Source organism: Neospora caninum, chromosome XII, assembly GCF_000208865.1.
Source record: "Neospora caninum Liverpool complete genome, chromosome XII".
NCBI classification, from domain to species: Eukaryota; Apicomplexa; class Conoidasida; order Eucoccidiorida; family Sarcocystidae; genus Neospora; species Neospora caninum.
The window spans coordinates 1,320,539-1,344,120 of record NC_018398.1 but is presented as its reverse complement, the minus strand read 5'-3'; the positions used below and the strand labels follow the sequence as shown (position 1 = coordinate 1,344,120).

General features: G+C 53.7%; 1 protein-coding gene across 1 annotated transcript in view; it reads right to left on the bottom strand.

Annotated features, from left to right (window-relative positions):
* Positions 1-1,676: 1,676 nt before the first annotated feature.
* The window catches only part of NCLIV_061910 (hypothetical protein), a gene marked incomplete at both ends in the record, with an annotated part of 29,558 nt that continues 7,652 nt past the window's right edge, over positions 1,677-23,582 (bottom strand). The window contains 31 exons of the mRNA XM_003885743.1: positions 1,677-2,080; positions 2,681-2,878; positions 3,111-3,225; positions 3,903-4,093; positions 4,467-4,514; positions 4,849-5,217; positions 5,642-6,073; positions 6,962-7,021; positions 8,602-8,897; positions 9,443-9,566; positions 9,965-10,186; positions 10,564-10,731; positions 10,991-11,041; positions 11,162-11,300; positions 12,314-12,348; positions 12,724-12,756; positions 13,100-13,616; positions 14,132-14,353; positions 14,928-15,085; positions 15,284-15,382; positions 15,885-15,977; positions 16,487-16,510; positions 17,163-17,366; positions 18,257-18,289; positions 18,602-18,947; positions 19,398-19,489; positions 20,139-20,177; positions 20,537-20,693; positions 21,458-21,576; positions 22,288-22,489; positions 22,929-23,023. Coding sequence (XP_003885792.1) covers positions 1,677-2,080; positions 2,681-2,878; positions 3,111-3,225; positions 3,903-4,093; positions 4,467-4,514; positions 4,849-5,217; positions 5,642-6,073; positions 6,962-7,021; positions 8,602-8,897; positions 9,443-9,566; positions 9,965-10,186; positions 10,564-10,731; positions 10,991-11,041; positions 11,162-11,300; positions 12,314-12,348; positions 12,724-12,756; positions 13,100-13,616; positions 14,132-14,353; positions 14,928-15,085; positions 15,284-15,382; positions 15,885-15,977; positions 16,487-16,510; positions 17,163-17,366; positions 18,257-18,289; positions 18,602-18,947; positions 19,398-19,489; positions 20,139-20,177; positions 20,537-20,693; positions 21,458-21,576; positions 22,288-22,489; positions 22,929-23,023 — 5,285 coding nt within the window. The remainder of the gene's footprint in view (positions 2,081-2,680; positions 2,879-3,110; positions 3,226-3,902; positions 4,094-4,466; positions 4,515-4,848; positions 5,218-5,641; positions 6,074-6,961; positions 7,022-8,601; positions 8,898-9,442; positions 9,567-9,964; positions 10,187-10,563; positions 10,732-10,990; positions 11,042-11,161; positions 11,301-12,313; positions 12,349-12,723; positions 12,757-13,099; positions 13,617-14,131; positions 14,354-14,927; positions 15,086-15,283; positions 15,383-15,884; positions 15,978-16,486; positions 16,511-17,162; positions 17,367-18,256; positions 18,290-18,601; positions 18,948-19,397; positions 19,490-20,138; positions 20,178-20,536; positions 20,694-21,457; positions 21,577-22,287; positions 22,490-22,928; positions 23,024-23,582) is intronic.

Below are 23,582 nucleotides of genomic sequence, written 5' to 3'. Positions count from 1 at the left end.
ATATAGCGCAATTCGTTCCCCGGCTTCGTGACATCCCAGTACTGGTTGAGGCAAGCACATGTGGGGAGAACCCGCCTCTTGCACAAGGGGGGATACTTTCATCGCAGAACCGAAAACCGCGTGGCAGACCCATGGTCAGGCACGCGCACCGTGTGTTTAGGAAAAAGCGTGTCTCTGGTCAGAGTGTTGGTGGGACGAGTCCTATTGTGCCTACAGGCGTGTCGCATTAAGCAAAAGTGAAGAAGAGAGTACAGGACCCCTCAAAGTTTCCGTGTTCCCGTGCTAGATCACCCGGCCTCACCGTGACCGCCGAGAAAATAGAGGCGATGCAGCAGTATAGTCTTATGGCTCATGTTCATGAACACAGGTTATAGGGTGATAAGACCAATGAATGTCATCAAAGGATACGTTCTGGAAGAGTCCTTTCCGTTGAACCTCTCAAGCACCACACTGCACGTTGTTTCGGTTACTCGGCGTCCTGAAAACTCGCTGCGCCCTTGCACACCTTTCAAACGTGTCTCGGCCGCAGTATCCAAATATACGTTTGACGTATCCAGCGCGCCTGTCTCTCGTTGTATGTGGCTTTCGGGGGACACTTAAGAGGTAACGGCTGCGACAGCGAGGGCGCGCATTTATGCGTTTTAATGTGGTGCAACGTCCAATGTCCGGGCGAAAATATGCATGCTCAGTAAAAAGATAAGACCGACGTCCTCTGAGCTGATGAAGTGCCTTGTTTTTCTGCACTCGCAAAAACGCGTTGGTGTCCTCGGCGGGAACTGACAACTGTTCTAGTTTCCTCGCTGCTCTCTAAGTACTGTGGCAGCACGCGACGCAGCTGCAGTGGCGAGACAGGCAACCCCGATTCTGCGCACTGGGCAGGCTGTCGCCAGGCCGCAGCCTGTTTTTTAGGGGTCAAACATGAAGATGCTACGTGAGCAGCGCTCCGTAGAGAAAGCACCAACGTAGCGTTCCTGTGTCTGCGCGTAAAATCAACTGCCACTCTTGTCACCTACAGATTTTGTTGAAATGGCGTTCCAGCACGCCCCGCTGCGGGGGTGAAGCATGTAGATGCCGGCTGAGCTGTTTGCGAAGTCAAAAGGAACCTCTTTCGACACAGCTGCGGCTTTGCCATTACACGCAGCAAATCGTCGGCGCGGTGTGTTGCCGTTCCGCAGCACTCCATGCACTAAATGGTACCAGAGTGGACGAGCGTTGTGCACGTCGTAGATTCGAGCGGCCGAGATTGTATCCGATCGCTGAATTACCGTTCACACGGCTCGTCCACTTCGAGGATCGCTTGTTGGTACGTGGAGTCACACGCATCCCAAAGACATCTTTCGTGAACGCGCTGGGTCATTGCGTGTCCCCATCAACCACACCGGACGAGAGGGGCGGATCTCACACGTCGCGATCTGCGTTTGCTCCACCAGGGACTCCCCAGTAGAGAAACACAGCAAGCCTTGAGAGCGGACCTTTCACAGTTACTGAGAGCAGCTTCGTGCTCCAAACCGGAGACCTCTCTCGGAGCGCAACGCAGTCATTCCCGTCTACAACCTGTGGCCCTCAAGTCTGCCACTAGGGCCTTGAGGGGGCGAAGAAACGTTGCACAGCCACGGGTGCCTTCGGCAATTGGTTTGTCATCCCTCGAGGTGTGCTGTCGTTCGGTGGTCGTGTCTCTACTCCTCCTCCGAATCGTCGTAGTCGCCGTCTTCATAAGAATCCTCCTCATCGTCCAAGGCATCACCTTCTGAGTCCTCTTCCATCTCTTCTTCCTCCTCTGCGTTGCCAGCCATTTCTTCTTCTCCCGCGACTTTCTCTACAGGTTCTGCGTCGTCCTCACACAACGCCTCGTCGTCTTCTCCATCCGCCCTTCCTTCCTGTTCCTCCTTAGCCGCTGCCGCTTCAGATACCTCGTTCAAGAGGTTCGACAGTTCCACGTAGCGACCGGTAAAACCGAGCACCTTCTGCACATCCCCACTGTACTGAATCGCCCAGTAGACAACGGCAAATGCCAGGACGACGCCCGTGAAAAACGCCATCAGCAGCTGAGTGAATATGAGTCCGCTGTCAATCGCACCGTCTGCACACGTACACGTAACATCAGACATTCAGTTGGTCTTGTTCCTTTCTTTGACACCAGTGTGAGTCCGCCCCTCCCCCCCCCCTGACCAGCATTGCCACTCTGACTCCGTTTTCCCGTTCTCGACCGAAGGGGTAATACACGTCCAAGGGAGTGAAGAGATGCAGTGTCAGCTTTCTTGCCTGTATTTTTGCGTGGGGTTGCAGATGACAAACTATCACCGATTCCCGCCTTTCTTTCTCGGCGGAAGTTACCTATATGGCAGGTTATGCGCCCTCCGCGGAAGGCTGCGACCTCTCCGCTATGGACCTCTCAGCGCCATGGCGAGAATTCTTGTGCCACAACTTAGCTTATCCTAGCCGCGTGGTGTTCCGACCACTGGGACGTCATCGAGGGTACCTTGAACTCGACTTTGATACCATGCTAACGGTGAGAATGGAAGTGTCTTTCAAAGAAAAACGATACTTAGCTGCGGAGTTTGCGTCAAAAATATATAACCTAGAACTCGCGATACGCGTGACTAACCAGGCCACTGAAGGAGACCGCCAAATAGAGATGCTGCTGACTACGGTTGCCGCTCTCTTCTATCCCTGGTCTCACCTTTGCAGAAGAGGTACGTTGCATCGCTGCTTTTGCAGTGTTCTTCAGGGGTCTGACTTAATGTGCTCTTGGATGACCGAAATACACGGTTGGTGCAGGTGAATTCCTCCATGCCCTTTGCCAATATCTGGCCTGAGATACGGAACCGAACCACGTACGTTAAGGAAGAGTATACACCCGCCGCATGGTAAATCCCAACTGCACAGGCCGAGCAGCACACTAAGACACGAAAACGTCAAAGCAAGGTGCGGAGAAATGGAGGCTACAAGGACGTCGGAGAACAGCACGGACCAGAATGCAGCAGCAGGCAAACAAGCCATGGACTGGATTGCGAGCTTTCTCGTTTCCCAGTCTTCCTTGCGGAGAGGAATTTTGTGCGAGTTCGGTAAGTGCGTTTTCTTTGGGGCGGACGGACGTTGCAAAACATTACCTTGGTTATTTTTGTTGCAAATCGTGTCCATGAGATCTTCCCAGTTATCGCGTGAGTTGGCTGCTTCCGTTCGACTGCACATTTTCGTGTTGTACGGGCATGTGCACGACTCGGTCTGCAATGGAAAACGCACCACACCGATATGCCAGTTGCATTTCTGGTTGTGACGGAGCGTCGATTGCTTCGTTGCGGCAAGGGGACAACCGAAGACAACCTTGCACTCAACCACGACGCAGCCACGAACCAGACATCCGAAACGTCCAACACAAGTCCTAATGACCGATTTCTTCTCGGGATGCTGTTCGACGGGAATACCGTCATGAATCATGGGCACTTCCAAGTGAACACGGTCGATCTGTGAGCCATAAGCTTCGTAGGGGTGCGGGCGACGGAGCCGAGGCTATTCAAATAGGAGCACTGAGACTATCCAGGCACAGGCCACTGCCACGCTTGCAAATCTTTCTGCTCAGCTAGAGGGTCACACCTGCTGGTTTGACCTGAGAACTTCAGCATGTGCGGCAAATTGCAGACGCGCCAAAGCAGGCAGTTCGTGACAAACCGTGGTTGACAAGGCCCCCGCCCCCGTGAGACCCATGACAGCCACACGCTTTTCGGATGACTGGGCGAACCCTTGCAGCCGTGAGCTATCAGACACTGCTTGACGCCTTGCTAAATTGATACGCGCGGTCGGCGAATCGTATTTCCAGGGGCTACACGCCACGCCCATTCCAACTCGGCATATCATCCTCCAGGTGTGGGTTAACTGTCAGGCAACGGCTGAACACGCCTCACCTCTGGGTCATAACCTCGGTGAGAATCGGAGAAGTCGGCCATGTCTACAATGGTGCACAAAATACCATCCTCATCCTCGTGACTGCTCGGATCTTCTGTCGTTGTCGTGGTCCGTGTCGGACTCCACTCTCCCACCTGTGGCTCCGACTTGGGCATGACAACGTACGAGTCTCCATCTACTGGTGCATCCGCTGTAGCAAAGTGAGGGGAAACACACAGACGACTTTCGAAACGTGATCTCTGCGAATCACAGAGGGGTTTGCGTGTGGACTAGGGAACGCCAAACACCCATAGATGTGGGATACTTCCCCCCCTTTGATGCTGGAAGCTCCGATGTCTCACGCTTCTCCGACCAGTGTCTCTTATCATTTTGACATGCTGTACATCGCTTTGAATGAGACAGCGGAGAGAATGAAAAGAGAGAATTGAGAGAGAACTCGGAAAAGAAAGAACAAGCTCACAGCAGGACGCAATGTCGGCGGCCTGATCATCCCACTTCGAACTCAATGAGTTCTCTACTTTCAGAGGACTCGGTCGCACAGGTGGTAGATCAGCCAGGCTTACGGCAATCAGGAAGCCAGTCGCACACCTGGACGTCGTTCAAGCTCCACCCTGGGCCAAGTTTCACACACGCAAGCAGAATGGACGGATTAGGAATTTGACAGCGAACGCCGGGAGGAGCGAGCGCTTTCTGGAGGCTCAGTCCTCGTGGTGGCAACGTGCACGCTGCTGCCAGCTGAACAGATCGATTCTAGAAAAATTCCGTCACCTAGTGCGCTTAGAAACACCAAGCGATACGGCGCTGCAAATAAATCCCACGTGCCTCATCCTGACTAGATATCACGGTACCCAACAGTCACTGAAACCGGGATGTGACAAAGTGGCATTCTGGAGTAGCCACTCTATCACAGTCTGTTTTCCGTTTGGGATGAAAAACCATACATACCATAAGAATCTTCGATGTCGGCGTCGCAATGGCCACCATGTTCCGCAGCGACGAGAAGCGAGCGGTCTCTGATTCGAATGCTCTCCTCGTCATTTCTTCCTGTCCTGCAGGTAAGGCTGCAGCCGCTCCATTCAGACCATTCAGAATACTTGCAGTCCGTGCGAATATGCTTGCAGAACATCAAGCCCTTGCCGAGCTTAACCGAGGATCGAAGTTCACAATTTGCCGTGAATTTTGGATCCGACAAGGCACTAGCAATGCACTTGTCTAATGCTTCATGGTTCGTCGTGCACCCGACCACGGCCTGTTGGCAATGCGCGTGGCAGTCCATCGTTGTCGACTGCTTCTCAACCACCTGGCGACAGTCAACTGGTTTGGACACAGTCAAGCAGCAAGCAACCGTTTTCATGTTTTGTTGGATCGACTGGGTGGTCTTACCGATAGTGGACGCTGGGAGTGGCAAAAGGAGGTGCCGTACTAAACAAACAGGCTTATTGCACCGCCGTCTACCTAGGGAGGTCACATGCCGCGGCTGAACCCCGAGAGCGCACTCCCAAATGCACGACTCCCGACCGTCTTCTACGTTTCTTCATCGAAAACCTCGTCGTGGCACGCCTCCCTCCACCTAGTACGAGAGCCATGCGCGCGGACCTATCGCTGGAGCTCTTGAGGGTGTGCGGCGAGAAGCGTTCCCACCCCACGCAACAGAATGGTTGGACTCGAGATATTCGTTGGCAGAGCCGCACCTAACTTATGCGTTCCGCACAGTGGAAAACAGGTGTTCCCGCCTTACCGACAGGCTGCAGCGTCTCCTTCCAGAAAGGCAGACCGTTTTCGCAGAAGCTGTTCATGCTCTCAGGACTTTCGAACTGGGCGAAGGTAGGAAGGTGGCCACCCAAGTCTGAACTCTTCGAGATAGGGCAGTGCACACGCCCAAGGTCGGCAGCGCCAAAGTAGACAAAAGAATCGGCCGAGGCCGTCGAGTCAGGAGAGTTGAAGAACGCTCCCAGTGTACCGAAGGGACACACATCCGAAGTTAGCTGCTTAGACCAGTCATCAAACGATAACGCCACTTCTTCTGGAGAGCACGGTACGCTGTTGGTCGCTGCGCACATGCAGGAGCCACGACCACTGTCCTTGTCGGTCGCCAGGTAAGAAAGCCGCTTGGTCGCATCCACTTGGCGCGTCCGACTCAAGAAGCAGACTGGGGGCCGCAGGGTGTTTTCTGCAACAACGCATAGGACCACGTGTTTGAACGACCAAGCTGACCGTACTCAAGTCATCAGGAGACAACGTAGACGGATGAATCTGAAGGCAAAGTTCTAGATCCCTGTTCCCTCAGCAATCTGAAGCGTCTCACACGCGAACCTCCACTAGAAAAGTGACGCGTCTATTTCGCCTGCCGTGCGACGGTGGTGCGCGACTCTGTTGCGCGTTCGTGCCACATGCGTTAGGGTCCTGCTCCCTCATTTCTGGTAGAACCTGCGTTTTACTGTCGCCTCGCACCACGCGTTTCTTCACACAGCGCCGTCACCCTTCGGGCGGGTTTTCGTTCGCTTACGGCTAATTGTGTCCTTTGGAAAATGACACCGTCCAGTGAGGCCTGCTGAGTTGATGGCTGCCATAATGCATTCCCATTGTGACTGATGCTGGAGTGCGGCCTGGTCCCTGCAGCGTGCTTTGGCCGAAGCGCACAGTTCCTGGCACTCTGCAGCCTCGCCAGGGGAATCGTATCTGGGCTTTACAAGGGAGCAGTCTGCAGCGCACATTGCGTGGGGCAGCGTTACACAAGGAGCATGCAGATAGCTGCTAGAAAGGGCGTATATACGGAGAAACGCAAGACGACAGCTGTCTGGCTCCTGTTGAAACCCAGTCGCAAAGATATCGCGACTTCCCTCATACCGAACCCATGCTGTTCCACGAAGCGAGCTGCCGGTGAGGAAGACGTGCGTGCCATACTTCACAAACTCGCACAGAAGGCCACTAAACACGAGAAAAGACCGCGAGAGCAAAGATCACGGTCGCACTGGATTCGGCGCCTCCGACCTCGTGAGGCACAGGAGCTCGCTCTGCTCTGGTGCCCTGCAACAGGCCAGCCGGCATGCAGACGTACCCGGTTCGATGTCCAGGACACACGCAGGCTTGCTGTCCGTACAATCGCGCGCCCTCGCGGCTACAACAAAACCATAGAACGCAAAACACGGAAGACATTAAAGAAAGCTGAGCCGGAGAAACTGGACCGCGCCCGACTGCGCCGCCCACTGATAGCGGCAGGCAGTTCCGCTAGGGCAGCGTCTCATCGCAATGCCGGCAACACCTGAAGGGGGAGAAACGGTCAGCGATTCGCACGAATCAGCGAGGCACCGTGTCTTGGATTCTGAACTGCTGCTGTTACACCAATGGGAGTACCAGTCTCCCGGTACGAAATCCGTGTGCAGCCCAGGATGTGACCAGCAGGAGTGCTCTGCAAAGAGCTACATGCAAGCCGGTCAATCAGTGCACGTTATTCCGCTGCGGCCTCCTCCCGTCTCAAATGGAAAATATGCCGTTCGTTCGTGCTTTGGACTAACAGCAGTACGACGTGGTAGAGTCGGTCACTGTGTCCGGGAGTCCTAGCTGAAACTGTTGTGCCACGGTTTTCGCTCCAGGCTGCTGGCACCTGCAAAAGCAAACCCGACGGACTGCAGCGCGCCACCATCATTCGGGATGCACTTCTGTTTGTGGCTGCAGCGAACCGTCACCTCATACGTTGCCAGCTGTTCGGTAGTGGCGGCAACGCGTGCTGCGTTGTCCTTTCTTCAGGGAGACGGCATATCCATTTGTGGTGCACTTCGGCCAAACGTTTTACGCTACACGAATATATTGCCGCCGCGTGAGAGGTCAGCAAGTGAGACGTTCAGTTGCTGCCCATAACTATCTTTCGCCGTCTCCCTCGCACCCTAAACGCAAGCACCTGTACATCGTGAAGGCCAGAGTACGTAAGAGATCGCCTCGCCGGCTTTGACACGAGTGGAAACGAGCGACTCTGAAGAAACTGGTAGTGTTTGCTGAAGTGAACCGCTTACGGTAGAGAGCACGCGGACCAGCGGGAAGACTTCTTGCAGACCACGTCTGTTGCCCGTGATTGCTGCTCCACCATCGAAGGTGCCGCATTATCCGATCGCCCGCCGCTCGAATCCATCCCACCTAAAAACAGCAGCTCTCGAGAGAGATCTGAGTTGACGGTTCGGATGCGGAAAAGGGCGATGATACTGCGCTCGGTGGTTTCGTCGCCCTTTACATTGGCAATCAGTGTCCAAAGACTCTCCTAGGCCGCTGTCCCTGTGCGAGAACATACAAGCTAATTGGCCCTAAACAGAGTTGAAGCTGCGCAGGTACTTTCACAACAATACGCCGTTTGCCGTGTCTCGTAAGTAGTCTACCATATGCACGTAGCCTCTGTCTGCTGAGGCACGGTTCCATTTGAACGAAGAATTGAGACGTGCCCGTGCCCCTCGAAGCCTTTTTCCTCCTTCTGAGATCTGGTGGCTGAATATACTGTGGACGACAGTCCCAGAGGGGCGATGAAGAACACGCCTCTGAACCGCATGTGTGGAAGCAGACAGAACTGGCGCCTGGGAGAGGCAGCACGCGGCGGAATGCGGAGGCACTTGCTAAGATCAGGTACACCGGCACAGTCCGGAAACCCCATGTTGTAAGAGCGTCTCGGAGTTGTTTTGTTCCGTCTGACCCCTTGAAGCAAAAACTCCTTACTGGTGCAACCGGAGTAGTCGTACTTGACGTGCGTCTCGGACCCACACACGCCCGCTGTGCCCATAAAGATGTGCCGAAGCTTTGTGCGAGCTCGAACTGGCGAGTGCCCAATCTGCAGCACCTTCTGTTCGCAGCCGCTCCAGTCTCCCCATTCGGTGATCCAGCATAGGTCTTCGCAGTACGGTACCTCAGAACCTATGTTACATATGTCCTGCTCCTCTAGTGCACACGGCGCCCCTGTCCCACGTCGTGCAAGGAGTACAGGTCGGGTCCTCGACTTTGTCGGAAGCGTGCCACTGCAGACAAAGCCAAAGTGCATTCGACGGAGCATCTTCTTTGATTGAACGGTCGGATTTGCCTGAGATCTTTCTGTAGGCAATAACTCTCCCATGAACACCTCAGTGAAGATGTTCAACTCATTCCAGAGTATCGCACGGACTGGCTACGCTGGAAAGCAGGAAGTCGCGGGTGAGCTGCAAAGACGCTGTGTCTTTTAGCTTCAGTCTGCATAGCGCTCCTGAGCATGCACATTCTGCGCAGTATAAACTACTGCGTCTCACTGGTGAACGAGCTTTTCCCAGTGAGAACGCATTAGACTTTCGCCCTAGCATGGACCAGAACTGCAACAACCGGTGGCGGACACAAACTGAGCTTCCCTGAGCTGGGGCGGAGCCTCGGAGCTGCGTGCTCTAGACCCATAAAAGTGACTGGAATGCTGACATGACGATTCTGTTCGCAAGCCAAAGGAATAACACCGTTTTCACCACAAAGATACACATATACGTCCAAATCCTCTGCATCTTTCCATGCCGCCGAAAACGCGGGAGAGCTGGTTGCTTACCTTCCTGGGTAACAGTCCATTGAGCACTTGCTCCAGCTTGTCCATTCCCCTGGCACACAATCCCGATCCGCTGGCCAGTCCCATTTAGGTGCGGGAGTAGTCGTCGTCGTAGTGATCAAGGAACCTACGAAATAATCCCACAAACCCATGCGTCGGCCAGGACGTGTTCCATTGGTCCGGTTTCCATGACTGTATCGCTCTCCCGCTTTCGGTCTAAACCCCCAGTACAGTATACGCATACCAACCGCATCAGCGAAAGATGAGGGCTACCCAGCCACAGCAGATCTGGTATGGAATCACACGCAGGCCGCGGTACCGGCACGCACCGCCAGAAAAGGGGAACAGCGTCGCTACACTTTGAATTGCAACATTATGGTGTGCAACTGTTGGCGAAGAGAGAGCACGACATACAAGCAGTCACAATTCGGTGCGGACACTCCATATCATCTCCTCTGAGGTCGAAAGGTGTCGGTTTCCCCCGCGCTTCCCGATATTGGCGGCGGGAACTCGGGGTCTTCTTACTGGGGCAGAACACATAGTTGTATGTTTTGGAGCACAGATAGTAGCCGCTTCGTAGGACCTCATCATCCACATTGACGTCATCCGCCATGTAAGGGGGAAAGGGCAGCTGTTCCCAACTCGAAGTTGACACATTCGTCAGGTCGCCGCATAAGTCAGCGGTCGTCCGCTTGAACTGGCGTGCAATGCCAAATACCGCTTCTGCGGCTGACGCACAGACGGTTCCTGACAAATGCAGAGAAGAGCAGGGACCCGACACCTTTATTGGGGAGGCGCCGGTTCATTTCCGCAGCGCTGGACAATTGTTTGCCCTTTGGAGTGCCGTATTCTTCCACTGAATATGGTGGCAAGCCCTAGTCAGTGTGTCGTAACACTTCTGTTTACGGGGTTAAAAACCGGCTACATTTTCTGAGGGTCGTACAGGCAGCATCAAACACGTCCCACAGGACGTGCACCTGCAGTCAGGTAAATATTCTAGTGTTGCAAAAGACCCCCCCCCCCCCCCCCCCCCCAGAGGTCGAGACTTGGTTCACTTCAGGACCACCGTTTTCGTGCCAAGCTGCAGCTCTTTCCAGCTGCCGCCACGCTCTACTACGACTCACCTTGGTTAAGGACAACCGAACTATGGTTAACCAGATTATACGTGGCCTGTTCTGCAGAGCAGGCGGGGGCTCCGTTGGGGCATTTGCAGGTCATTGTATTGGGGTCCCAGCCTCTGTCCGCCGAGTACGCCTCCTCACGCATATCTACGAGCACACACCGCTCAGCGTCTGCGGCCACGGACACAAAAAGAGCAAGACCAACCGTGCTACCCTACAGAAGGTATCTGCGTAAATGAACTTCATTTTCAAGAAACCCAGTTGCCGGAAACTTTGAGCCAAAAACGGGTTTACGAATTGAAGTGGCGTACGCCGCCACTGAGTTCCTGGCTGCCAGAACGGTGCACCGTTGCCGCAGGAATCGAATACCCGTTTCACAGGCATTGTGGTTTTATGCCGGCGACGACGAGTTTAACAGGAAATGACTCACGGTCAACTGGCGGCGGCGTTGAGGTACTTGTTGCGACCGCGTCCGAAGCAACTGCACGGAACAACCAAGGACACATGCAGACACACACGTGGCGGTTCTGGACAAGTGGTTGTTCACCGGGTCTGCTTGGGTCCGCTTGAAACAAAAAAGTACCTGATCTTTCCCGCTTACCAGCTGTGATTTGACAGCTCCTCTTTTGCTCTAACGGGAACTGTCGGAAGAAACACGGCCACGCTTTTTCGTCGGCCTCTGTGCAGGCCTCCTCCGTTGTCTGGCATGCCTTAATGCACGCGGTGGTCGCGCTACCTGCCTGAAAAAACAAATACACGGAGTGAAAGAGAGAAACAAGGAAAATTTTCGATCCAAGGACGCAATAGCCAGTCGACTGGACCAACAGTTGCTCCTTGACTACGGATTTGCACACATAAAAGTCATTGCAAAAAGTTCAGTAGGCACCCCCCGGTACCTAGTCGACACTGTCCTGTACCTACATGCATAGCACAGTTCGCCTCTCATGAAATCAATACGGACTCTGTGCGCCCACCGGCATGGAAATACGAAACGCTAGCTGCGGGGGGGAGGGGGCTGCAAAATGATGATGATTCACTATGTTCGTCAGGCTGGTTACCCAGCACCGCACTGACAAAGAATGCTTGGGCTGACCTCTTGTCGCCATCCCACCAAAAAAACACTTAAGGCAGGCACATGAAGGTTGCATCGGAAAGAAGACATAGCCGGCCATTCCCTTTGTTGAAGGCCCCTATCATCTTAACCCTGCTGTTCTTTTACGAAACACGGATCGTCGTTCTGCCTTCTTGCCGCCTGATGCATTACTGGACGGTGAAACACCGTTTCGCACACTATTGGTGGAAGACACTCCCTAGCATAAGCTTCGCGAGTTTTCTTCACTCAGTCCAGTCGATGTTCGAGTCACATTCCTCGAAAGCCGGGGGAGTGACACCTTTGCATCGAGTCGCACAGTTCAGGTCTGTTTACGACCACGAGTGCAACCCACACAAGTGTGTACCTCACGCGTGACGATTTTTGAAGCTCTAGTACTCTCTACACAAACCAGGCTGTCAAACCTTTTCCATTATCCGCGTTTGCAGATCCACAGTTGGCTGCCCATTCCATCCGCTTCCTTTCGAAAACCCTACTGTCCCCCATCCCGGGCTTGTTGGACGCGGTAAGGGCGTAAGGGTTCTCCTGCAACCTGGCGCGAATGTGCTGGTGCGCTGCCATCCAGCACAAGGTGAATTCGAAGTTAGACTGTAGTGACACTAGAAGTAACGGAAGCACCGACCCCCTGTCGGTCGGGCTCACTTTGCCTGATGCAGATGCGCAGTCTACTCCGTAAGCTGCACAAGAGACAGACGGGAGCGACAAAAGAACACAGGGCGAACATGGGATGCAGCAGCTGGTCTACACGTTAGACTGGTAGAAATATCAAGTTTGCAGGAGCGCGATTGCTGCAGCACGCCTATTCTCCTCGGTGCGCTCCAATACCCTGACGCGAGCATTCATTCTTCTGACGCACTAGACAAAGTGAAAGAGACCATCGTCTCTTTCGCATTCGTGCCGGCACGCGTCGCAAGGACAAGCGCGGCACCGAACGCAGGCAGTAACGAACTAAGAGAGCATTCTGCTCATACCGGCAGCTTGGGGTGTAGCTAACCGCACCACGTACACTGTACCAGCTTCGACGTTTTAGAGTGAGGGAGGTATGAACTTACATGGTAGGTTGGAAGACGACAGTTCACTCGTGCCTGCGGTCACATTACACAAGACATCAATTTTGGTCAGTACGCTTGCGTGTCCAGACACTAGGCCCGACCCCAAACAGGCGACAGGCTTCACGGCCATTTACCAGCGTACAGACCACCATTGTCTACGCAGTTCGTTCCATTGAGCTTGCCAGCTGAACTGCCCAAAGCTCTGTTTCGGCTACGAAATGCGCACGCAGCAGAACAGAGAAAATACGCAGCGCACACGCGCATGTGGACCGCAACCAAGTGGTGCATTGTAGCTGTCTCGGATCAGTCTCCTACCTCTACAGCTCTTCTCGAGTGCGCGAGACGGCTCTCTCCACTGGTGAAAATTCTCACTCACCGCTTGACACATAGAGGAGGGCCACCTTTTTGCTGGGGTTCTGCGCACTGCCGTTCGGAAAACGGTTTGTCCTGGAAACGGAACCTGTGGTGCATCTTGAGTTGTTAATAATATCGATGGCAGGGTACCACCCTGAGCGTGTATTGCTGAACAAAGCTAGCGCCGGCGACTCCTTTTGCGACATTTGCATCAATGACCCGAGGGCGGACCCGCCCATATCGCCACCTGAATTCTCCGCGGACCTGGAACTCTGTGAGCCTGCGTTTTGAGCGGCCCGTGAAGAGATTGGCGTCTGAGTGTCCTTGCCACCCGGGACGACGTAACCCCAATCCAACACCACGCCGCCTTCAGATCTGATGTCGCTCCCTGGGAACCAGGAGACCTCACTCCTGGAGATAAGCACGGGTTTGCTGTGGGAAGGGTCCACGACAGCCCCGTAGACAACGGTGTGACCGGCGAGTACCACGCTATCCGTGCTTTCGAATGTCCACCCCCCACTGATGTTCTCATACACTGTCTGCACACAACCACGCCAACATCCAAAAGAACAACGGATTGTGTTTTGGTGCCCCGAGTACCTTTCTGAACCTGCCTCTGACGCCTTCATGAAGATCCGCCCTGAGGCCTCGGCGGAGCAACAGTGAAGAGACATCGAGGGCGCACACAAGGGAATGCTACTGGTACATTGTCCTTTGGAACAGAGAGGAGACGGCAAGTCGTGCAAATGCTAACCCTGCCTCTTGTTTTTTCGCGGCATGCGGGGGTTGACTCTTTTGCAACCTGTAACAGCGGTGTGGCGGCTTGCGACCGCCTGCGCAAAGCTGAAGGATCCCACGGGGATCATCTAACGCAAGCTGACGACCAGACGACAGAACAAGAGCTAGGAGAGTGCTGGAGAGGGCTTCTCGCTTGGGTTTTTAGGAATACCATCACCTGCGTGTTGTGTCCATGGCAGGCCTTGACTGCTTTGTCTGCTGCATTGTTGCCGTTCTCCCTCGTACTGTAGAAGACGGCAGCGCACGTCGAGCCTACCTGCAGAGCTATGCCATTGAGCTGGCAACTGAGGCTGCAGTAGTCCTGGTCGATCTCATCAAACACCATGTATCCGACCTTAAGCGGGTCTTCGGGCTCGCCGGGTCCAACAGTTGTCAGCTGAAACGTCGCTTCTGAACTAGAGGAAGCCATTAGATTCGCTGCAACAATGTAGTCCCCGGAGGTACGTCCTGAGTCCTGATGCTGCAAGAGTACCAATGGCTGCACCAAGACCCGCACAAAAAACCCCACTGCATGCTTGGCGCAGTTCATGTATGACATAGCAAGTTGCAATTACAACACAGACTGTGCGTTTTTCCTCCTGCGTTTATATACAGGAGTTGACCCGTTTCGGCAAACAGGATACCCCCTGCCTCAACCAGATGACTTGCGCCGTTTCACGGGCGGAGAAAAGACGTTCGACGCTCGCGTCATGGAGCGGAAGATTGTCTACACTTGTCATCAATGACACCGGTGTACGTACCGCTCGTGTCGCTACAATTACGAGCGAGCGAACTACCTTTCTGGCACGGCTTATTGCCTTCCTTCCGCGGACGCCGCTGGCGTGTAGAAGCGGGGGCATTCCGAATACATCGGATCGCGAGACAAAACACAGAAGTGGAGTCTGCACTTCTTCGTAAGTGGAGGTCTTCTCATCTGCACTACACAGCTAGGTCGCTGCCGAACCCAGAGAGCGGAACGTACGCTTTGCACCCACTCCCTGTAGGTTTTTCTTCAAAAAATTAGGATGAAATCACACATCATTCCAGGTGGGAGCCCGTGATGCTGTGCTTACCGTTGCAGAATTCATACGGGGGAGATACCGAATCGTAGTAGTTTGATTCAAGGAAGCAATTGTCGTGCCGACCCGAACGTATCTCTTGGCCCCACTGACGACAAACACTCCCTGGCCCGATGCTAGCCACCCAACAGTGGTGTACGGCGACGCTAAGCCTGCACGGAAGCAACGCGCGGACACCCGAAGGTTAGTCCTCTGCTGTGTGTCACTGAGAGGGCGGGGACTCTTGTTCGTCGCACTCGGCAACAGCGAAGACAGAAACACGCCCCACTGGTCCTGCACGTCTACGTGAGGACATGTTATGCCGAAAGACGAGCACGAACCAGCAAACAATGGCACACTACGGTCCCTACCAACGGAGCAAAAGTCGTTCTTCATCCGAATTTTGAAACCGGTTGATGTTACATCCTTGATCTGGATGAATGAGGGAGCGTTCGTCGTTGACGGCAGACCTGCAGGAATGTTGCGTGACAGGTGATCGGCGTTGGAGTGGGCCGTTGAAAAAGCGAGACAACTCATTCGCTCGAGGTGGCGGCAAACCGCTAGCCTGCTACCCCCGTGATAACGGCTATCTGTGTCAGCTGGCCCCACACCCGAACCTCTTACTACGGGCCACAAGAGACAGCAAAAAGGTGCTCTCGGCGAGAGAGTGACTTCACTGGCGAGCAACCCGGACACATACAGAGAGAGGGAATCGAATCCTAGCATGAGGACCGGGTAATTGTGTCATGAGGAGTCTACTTATTGCCTCTGGAGTCTGGAGGCAAGAAGGGCAACCTTGAAAAAACTGCTCTTTTCTCGAGGACTCATTCAACGGTGGCCCGGATGCTGTGTAAGACTTAAAACGGCCAAAGCTTGGAAGAAGCTTCTTTTCGCTATAGGCGACAGCATCATAGAAATAGAAACTGAGAGACGATGTCAGCCACCGTCAGATCGCTGCCAGGAGAAACTCACTAGTGACAACGACGGCATTTTCAATCTCTTTTTTGAACGAGACCGATGTCCACTGCTGCGTCACGACAAGGTAACCTGCCTCCAAGCTCCCGACTGCAAAATACAGAACATCATTCCGCCGTCACTGTGAGCGCCATAGAATACTCGTTTGTGCCTTTGAAGAGCATACGCCTGGGCGGGTGTATCAGAGTCGACACATATGGTCACTGATAATCAAAAATTACAGAGAGAACGGAGTCAGCGAGTGATGGCCTGGCTTTTTGGACTCGCCTGCCGGCGTACCGTCCAGGCTACAACACCGGCCTTCTCTCCCCCACCAACGGAAGGTTATGTCACAAACGTGTTCTCTGGGGACTCTTTAAAAAGGCTTTTTTTGGCTGAATGCGTCTTTGCTTTTGCCCTTGGACAAAAACGGCATTCCACACACAGTAGACACGAACAAAACGTGGTTTGCATTTTCGCCGAGAGTCCCTATAATCGTTTTTCTGAGCAAGGGAACGACGACGTAAGACACACCCAGATGCTGGTACTGAAGACCCTCGTTCGGGAAGACTCGAGGCACTGAACGAACCGAGTGACTACCGCAGGGTGCTGAAACTGACCTCCAGTTTCTGGGTCAACCAGTTCTGCGAGACAAACAGGTGAAAGAAAGGCAAAAGGCAATGAACTCGCAAGGCTTTCGCATGTCTCCAACCTAGAGCAGCCCCTTCAGTTCTATGAGGAATAACGAAATACCACGTGCATGGAATGTGTCTCAAACCTGACGGTCGCAGGGGCACAAGCGGGCGAACGACCACAGACCAAAAGCGTCGCGAAATTGGGTGCAACCGCCTTTTCACTTGCTAATTCCACTAGGTATCATATGCCCTACAGGACAGCGACACCCAAGATCAATCAGTACTTGGTCGGGTTTTCGTTTTTCCGCGAAACCAAACAGCCGACTGTCGCCTGGGCAAATGCCCGCCGCTACATAACATCCCGCCCGTCCATGGATGACTCCTTGCTCATGCCGCTGGAGGACCATCCACGTATTCCGGATGCAACTCGTCAACCGTGTAAGGTTGAGCTCTCCCAAATCGATACACTTCTCAGTTAATTCGCGTGCGATGACCACGTCAGCAAATACCTGACCCTGCAATTTCTAGGGGTCTTCTCGAAACATGAGTCTGAACGCCATTTTCTGCAACCCAGTTAAGAATTCCGAACTGACGAAGCATGGCAACAGGCGTGACGTCGACTTTTGGCTGTTTTGCGAGAGCGGGGGCTGGGGAAACTTACTGCTTTCTATCAAACACGAGCTCAACTTTGGGATGTTTTCCAGTCGATCAGTATAACACGCATATTCGCTTTCGTATGCATCGGGGTTCTTCTTAATGGTAGCCTTGCACTTTTTAATCACAATGCTGCACGCGTAGTGGCACTCGGAGTCCGAGATCACCGCGCTATCCAGAGATGTCGCATTTTCGCAGTCTGCCGTTTCGTCTGCTCATAAAAGACACCAGGCAGGCTAGTGCTGCAACACCACGTCGCGCTTTCAACCAGTTTTCAAGGGCATTGTGCAGCGTCGATCCCACAACTTCCTGCTACGAGGCCCACGCTTGCTCAACAAAACACCACCGCAAAACAGCTGAAGAACCATTACGCGCTCCCGACACAACGAAGAGAACAGAAACACTCGGGTTCATCCGACGAGATACCGCATATTCAGGAGACATTCCCCAGCACACAATAGCCATGGCTTTCTGCAAAAAACCTTCGGCGACAGGGACTACCTGTTCGAGTAACGCAGGATACCGTAACAACGCATCCTTGCCGCGCGCCCCCCAGCGAGGTTCTCGAGTCTCTCGTTTGTATCACTTTTCCAACACGAAAGTGTGAGCTGAATGCCGTTGCATAAATTATCATCTGCGATACTAGAGTCGTGCTGCATGATCAGAATGAAGGTCACTTCCCAAGGCCACCGCAGAACAAATATGCCCCAGAAATGACGGAGGTTCACCGCGTCTCCCAGGTGTGCCGTCCAGCTGCTGGGTGCCGAAGAGACACTGTTCAGCAGGCTGTTCCGCCACTGTGCTTGCTTTTTGACGCCACCCCTTCCTGGCAGCACTTCATACCTATCCCCCAGCTGTGCTTTCGCCTGAGCCTATGCAAAGGCAGGACGGGCCTCACAACAGGACGCCCTGACTGCAGCCTGGACTCACAGGAATGCCTCGACTGCTGAGAGACCACCCCCCTCCGCTCCTGAGTCTAGTGTGTTGGTCCACCCCACACGCTCCCCGGTTGTCGGCATTTGGCGACGACGTCGGAATGAATTTTTACATCTGTTTTCCTCTCTTCCTCAGCGCGCCCCTAAACGGTCCGGTTTCCCTTACCGTATCGCGTGACACCGGTCTTCCCGGAAGCGCCTGCAGCAAACGCAGAGGCACACGACTTTGGCTCCCAGCCAGTCATTGTCAGAGCACCTGCAATCTTCGTTACACATGCCAGGACGCCCCTCCACTCCTACTTCCGATTCGTGTCCTGAACTGTGACACTGTCAAGACCCAGGACTGTCTGGAAACATACGGCCTCCGAAAAAACCGAGACTCATGGACGGACTCGAGTTCGAAGTTGCTGACAGCCGCACCTGCCCGTCCGACGGTAAACACTGTGTATTTGGATATGCAGAGAGCCTGGAAAGTCTGTCAGCAAAGCACTGTCTTCCGGAGCGAACTTACCACGACAGAAGACCCGCTTGTACCGCGAGCTACCACATCCAGGTTCGCCCGCCATGCCGTAGTCGGGCTGAATTGTTTTTCCCGGTCCGAGAACTTTTTGGGGAGCGACGACAACGAATGCTTCTTCGGGTGTAAACGTCTGCTCCCACTCATATCTGGTAACTTCGACCTCGTCTTCCGTACAGGGCATCGACGCGTTTGGGCAGGAACAGCTTTGAAACGAAGCTTGGTACGCCCCAACACTACTCTCGATGACGCAGGTTGTTTTTGCTCTGTTGGGAACAAAGCAATTTGGTAGCGTTTTCCCCACACACAGCCAGACGTTAGCAGCGCTGGCGCACGTTCTCTGCAGGTAACACACGGACAATTCACCTCAGACCGACGGGCAAGATCGGTACATTGGCTTTGTCGCGAGTCGTAGACAACACTTCGGAACGCCTGTGCCCGCTTTAGAACGGAAACGGTGAGCTGAATCCGAGACACGCAGGTGTCAAAAGTAACAGGATTCCCTGTGGCTCTCGCGCTCTACGCGCACTGGTCGAGCGACTACCCTGCTCTTGTCAGTCTACGATCATCCTGCTCGTTAAAATGCAGCTCTAGTCTAGGAGTCCGCCGCACTGCATCAGGCACAGCTAGTGTGAGCGCAGCAGCTTTTTGGTGCTTTGCCTCGTAGCCTCAAAGTCGGAAACCGGAAAAACAGTCGATGTAGCTTCAGCACGAATCGGAAGCCAATACAGCGACTAAATGCACGAGCCCGGCGGTGATAGTCCTGGAACGGCCAGTGAAGACAGCATACCTGCATCACGATGGAGCATTCGTTAACACAGAGACTATCATCCGAGGAAGTCGCCCCCTTTTTGATGGAGAAACTCGAGTTGCAGTCCGGCACTGAATGTCAAACAGGACTCACCACACGAGAATACACATGTTTCTTCCGAAAACTCCGAAGAAACGAAAAGGCGACAAAATCGGCTGGCTGCTACATGGCAGTGTTGCTCCAAGCACTAGTGGCCGCTGACAGCCTGTTTGATTTCTGTTTCGTCTCGTGGAGCCGGCTTACACGACCAGCTCGCGTCCCGTCATGGGCACTGACACGAATCCAAAGTTCGGCCCGGTATTATCTCAGTGTAAAACTGTAGCGCCATCGAAGCTGGAATCAACAACTGTGCTTCACATGACGAAACCACCAACGTCCAGCGCATTCGACTTCGATACAAACGTCACGGCGCTAACGACCTGGCTCGGTAACACGTGCTTAGTCAGGGGTGAGATAGCAATGTGCGTCGTAGCGAGTCGCGGTGTGTTCGCCTACGTCTTAAGAGGCAGAAGATCACGGCCGCACAAGGAAGCATTGCAGCGGCCTACGCAAGGCCTATTGTGTGCACGAATGGGGCGGATGCTTTCGGAGAAGAGATGCAGTCCCACGACCGTTGGCGACGGTTCAGGCCACGCGATCAGAGAAGAGATCTACAGACTGTCAAACTCCGTTTACCAGATACAGAAGCTCCGTCTGTACCCTAACATGAGCAAGACCTACCTTGACTTGGCGGGACAATTTCGATGGTCGCCGGCGGCGCTGGCATACACGATTCGAGGCAAGAAAACGCGGTGGCATGTTAACCGAGGTCAGGCCCGACCAAATCACAGCCAGATACGCACCTCAAGGATGGCCAGGAACCGAGAACCCTGGTCCCGTCTGTCTACCTACTATGTCCAGTGCAGTCAGCCCGGCTCGCCTCTTGTCTCCAGTAAACTAAAACGGGTAGCCAACGCAACGGCGGCCTCTCCCTGGAGCGGCATTGCTGGTGCTGCGGCTGACTGCATGCATCCCACGATTCTAGCCCTCCTCTCGACGGCTCCCCGACAACTGACACGCTGCTAAGAAACTCGCAGCTGCTTGAGCTGAAGATCAGCTTCATGGCGGTCCAGACGTACGCTTGCACAGGACCCTAGTCGTTGGTGACTGGCATGTATATGAATTGATGCTGGTGGAATGGTAGCGTTTGGAGCCTCCGGACAACCCGTAGGTTAAATTCCCCTTAAGGATGGCGACGGTGAAGCCACGAACGGTGTCTTTCCACGAATCATTGGCCTGGGCAGCATCATAAACAGGAAAGAAAGCACTCAAAGATCATAGTGGCAGAGGATGCAAACGGACTCTTTCTCGTTACACGCCAACGCCAACCACGAATGTCTATCCACCTTCACGGTGAGCGACGACTCATCGAGAAGCCATGCGTGCGTTTGAGCGGGCCTACATGTCAGTCGGGTGGGAACCAAAAAGCAAAAGTACAGATTCCCTCGAAATGATAAGCCGCACGCCTGCGGCAACTCAGTGTAGGTATATTTGCCACAATAACATGGAACCGCTGTTTCTCTAACAGAAAAGAGGAGCTTTTGCCCCAGCTAAAGTTACTCATTGGTCTGTTTAAGAAGCCAAGGCAGCCAGCGGGATCAGATTCTCTGTGAAGCAGAAAAAGCGACATATCGTTCCGCTCTGCTATCTCACGTGCAATACGGAAGGCACGAAGACGTGAGCTATGATACACAAACTTCCACGGAGGAAGGACGTGTACGCGGCGCTGGAACTATCCCGGAAGTAACTGTTTGCGCGAGTTGGTAATTAGCCAGACATCTCAGAAAGTGGAACATCGGCTGCTCAAAGCTGCTGAACGCTTCACTATACAACTGCAGGCCCTCGACGAAGAACTGGGGCTCGCAGTATACAAAACGTAGCACCGATGGGCACCATCTCCAGTGCTTACCGCCTTCACCAGTCCCGATCAGCATCCATGTAACGCTTATCTCACAGTGATATGTTGCAGCTGTCTCCACTAAGGTAGCTCATGCTCTTACTTCGGCTTCTTCCAAGTCGCACATGTCCGCTAGGTACGGGCAGCCGCAAGCATATTCATTTTCCGATTCATCCAATCCTGTCATGGTTTGGTTCAGGCTGCAGAGGGAAGTTGAGGTTTCTAAACGTGGCACACACAGTCAAGTCGGAACCCCATTTGAGCGCTGGCGACAAACAAACCCCCAGGCGCCCTCCTCTCCCTTTTGCCCGTTCGAGTCGAGCGGAGATGCCACACTCCTAATGAGCAATGCCAGTTCAACAGAAGAACCGGAAGGCGTAACATTTATTTCCCGGACACTTGAATCCCCAGGCAAGATGATCTGAGGGCCTTACCCTTCCCCAGGGTATTTTTTTGTGGCAGTAAACCGTCTTATATTCAGGTCATATCCATTCCACCCGCGTGAGGCTGGCTACATAAAAGCAAGAAAAACTCCGAGATGTCGACCTCAACTAACGTGACGGAAGGAGTTCGTGCTCGAAAACATGAACTGAACGTTTCCACCGTCTTTGCTCCTATACGTCCCTGAACAGTGCACAGTCTTCCTCAGCTCGAAAAAACGTGCCCCTCGCATGCAACTCACCCTGGGCTAGGACAGACAAACCTATCGGGACAGTGAACGCTAGAATCAGCGAGAGGCTCTAATTGTCTTGCAAAATTCCTCAAAAACTGATCGATATAGCCACTTACTGTTGCGGTTTGGTGCACGTACTTGGCGTTTGCTTGTGCTAACCTATCAGCAGACAACGCTGTGGCTCCTTAGTATTGGCTTAAAAGTCTTGTGAAAGTGCGGTTGATTCGCTGCAACATATATATCCAGCAAAACCAACTCACCGAGAGTACAGGAGTAATAGAGCTGGATACCCCATTGGTCGGTACATGACTTCTGGCAAGCATCATCTTCCGAAAGGAGTTCTTCTGGGTGCAAAGTGCATCCTGCGGTGCCGTTGGTGAAAGCCGAACCGCACCGCATGGTGAGTTCGTTCGTGATGTCTAGGTAGTTGCAATTGTTCGATTCCTTCCCGTAACGGAGCGACTGCAACAGGAGAGTACCACACACCACCAGTTGCCGTCCATTCTCATTTGAATAAGCTACCGCACCATCCGGCAACGTGTGTTACGCGTGGCATTTTCCACCGAATGCAGAAGACACGCTTGCTGGCCACTGACGGGGCCCTGCGTCACGGTGAACACAGGAGCGTGCACATTCGGGGCCATGCAGAAGCATTTTAAGCTCCCATGGGCCGCGAGGCGTCGAAAGAGATTACAAAAGTCAGAACAGAGAAAGCGCCATCAAAGGACACTTTGCAGACGTGTCCATCCCGTCTCGTCTTCACCCGCAACCCAGGGGTACTTGTACGACAGGACTTTCTCCACGTTCTGCGATATTCTAATGCACACTTCGTAGGACGAATATGCGGCTTCTCGGTGCGGATGCTTGCTTTCCCTTGTCTAGTTCCCTGTCGCCACCTTACATCTGAGCATCCAACGAAGGCTCGAACGATCTGCGGTTTCCTGGAGTCCGTACACAGCCTTTTCAGCTTCCCAGTTGCCGTCCATGTTTTGTATTCTGCCGTGGAAAGGGAGAGGGCGCATCGCAAAGACTACATTGACCAAACCACGGGACTCGATTCCTGCAATCTTTCTGTATAGTCGTAGAATGTTGACTCTGAAGAACACCCTTACGAAGAGACAGAGGTTCGACACACGCAACTGGTCTCCTCTTCAAGCCACCGAGGACGAGAAACTGGCAGCCAACAAGCATCGCGCTAGTGTGGTCCAAACAAACATAGCGCTGTGTCTGCAGAGATTCCAGTGAGGCGTTCCAGGCCTTGCACCAGAGTCTACGTCTCGGCTCCGGTCCCTAATCGTCCCTACCGGAGCTCAGACCCTGCGGGCGAAGTCACACCGCGCTTGCCAACCAAGGTTCACAGAGTGAGAACGTGCGTCACACAGGAGCTCGGCGCTCGCCTCTGAACACGCGGTACCCTCGACATCGACCAGCTGGAACTTCCCGCCCACTGGAATGTCAGGTTCTGACGGGGGGGCCCAGGTCAGAAGCTTCACGCGCGCTGGCGGATTATGTTTGAGGATGTGAACATGATTGCGTTACGCAAACATCGACGCCA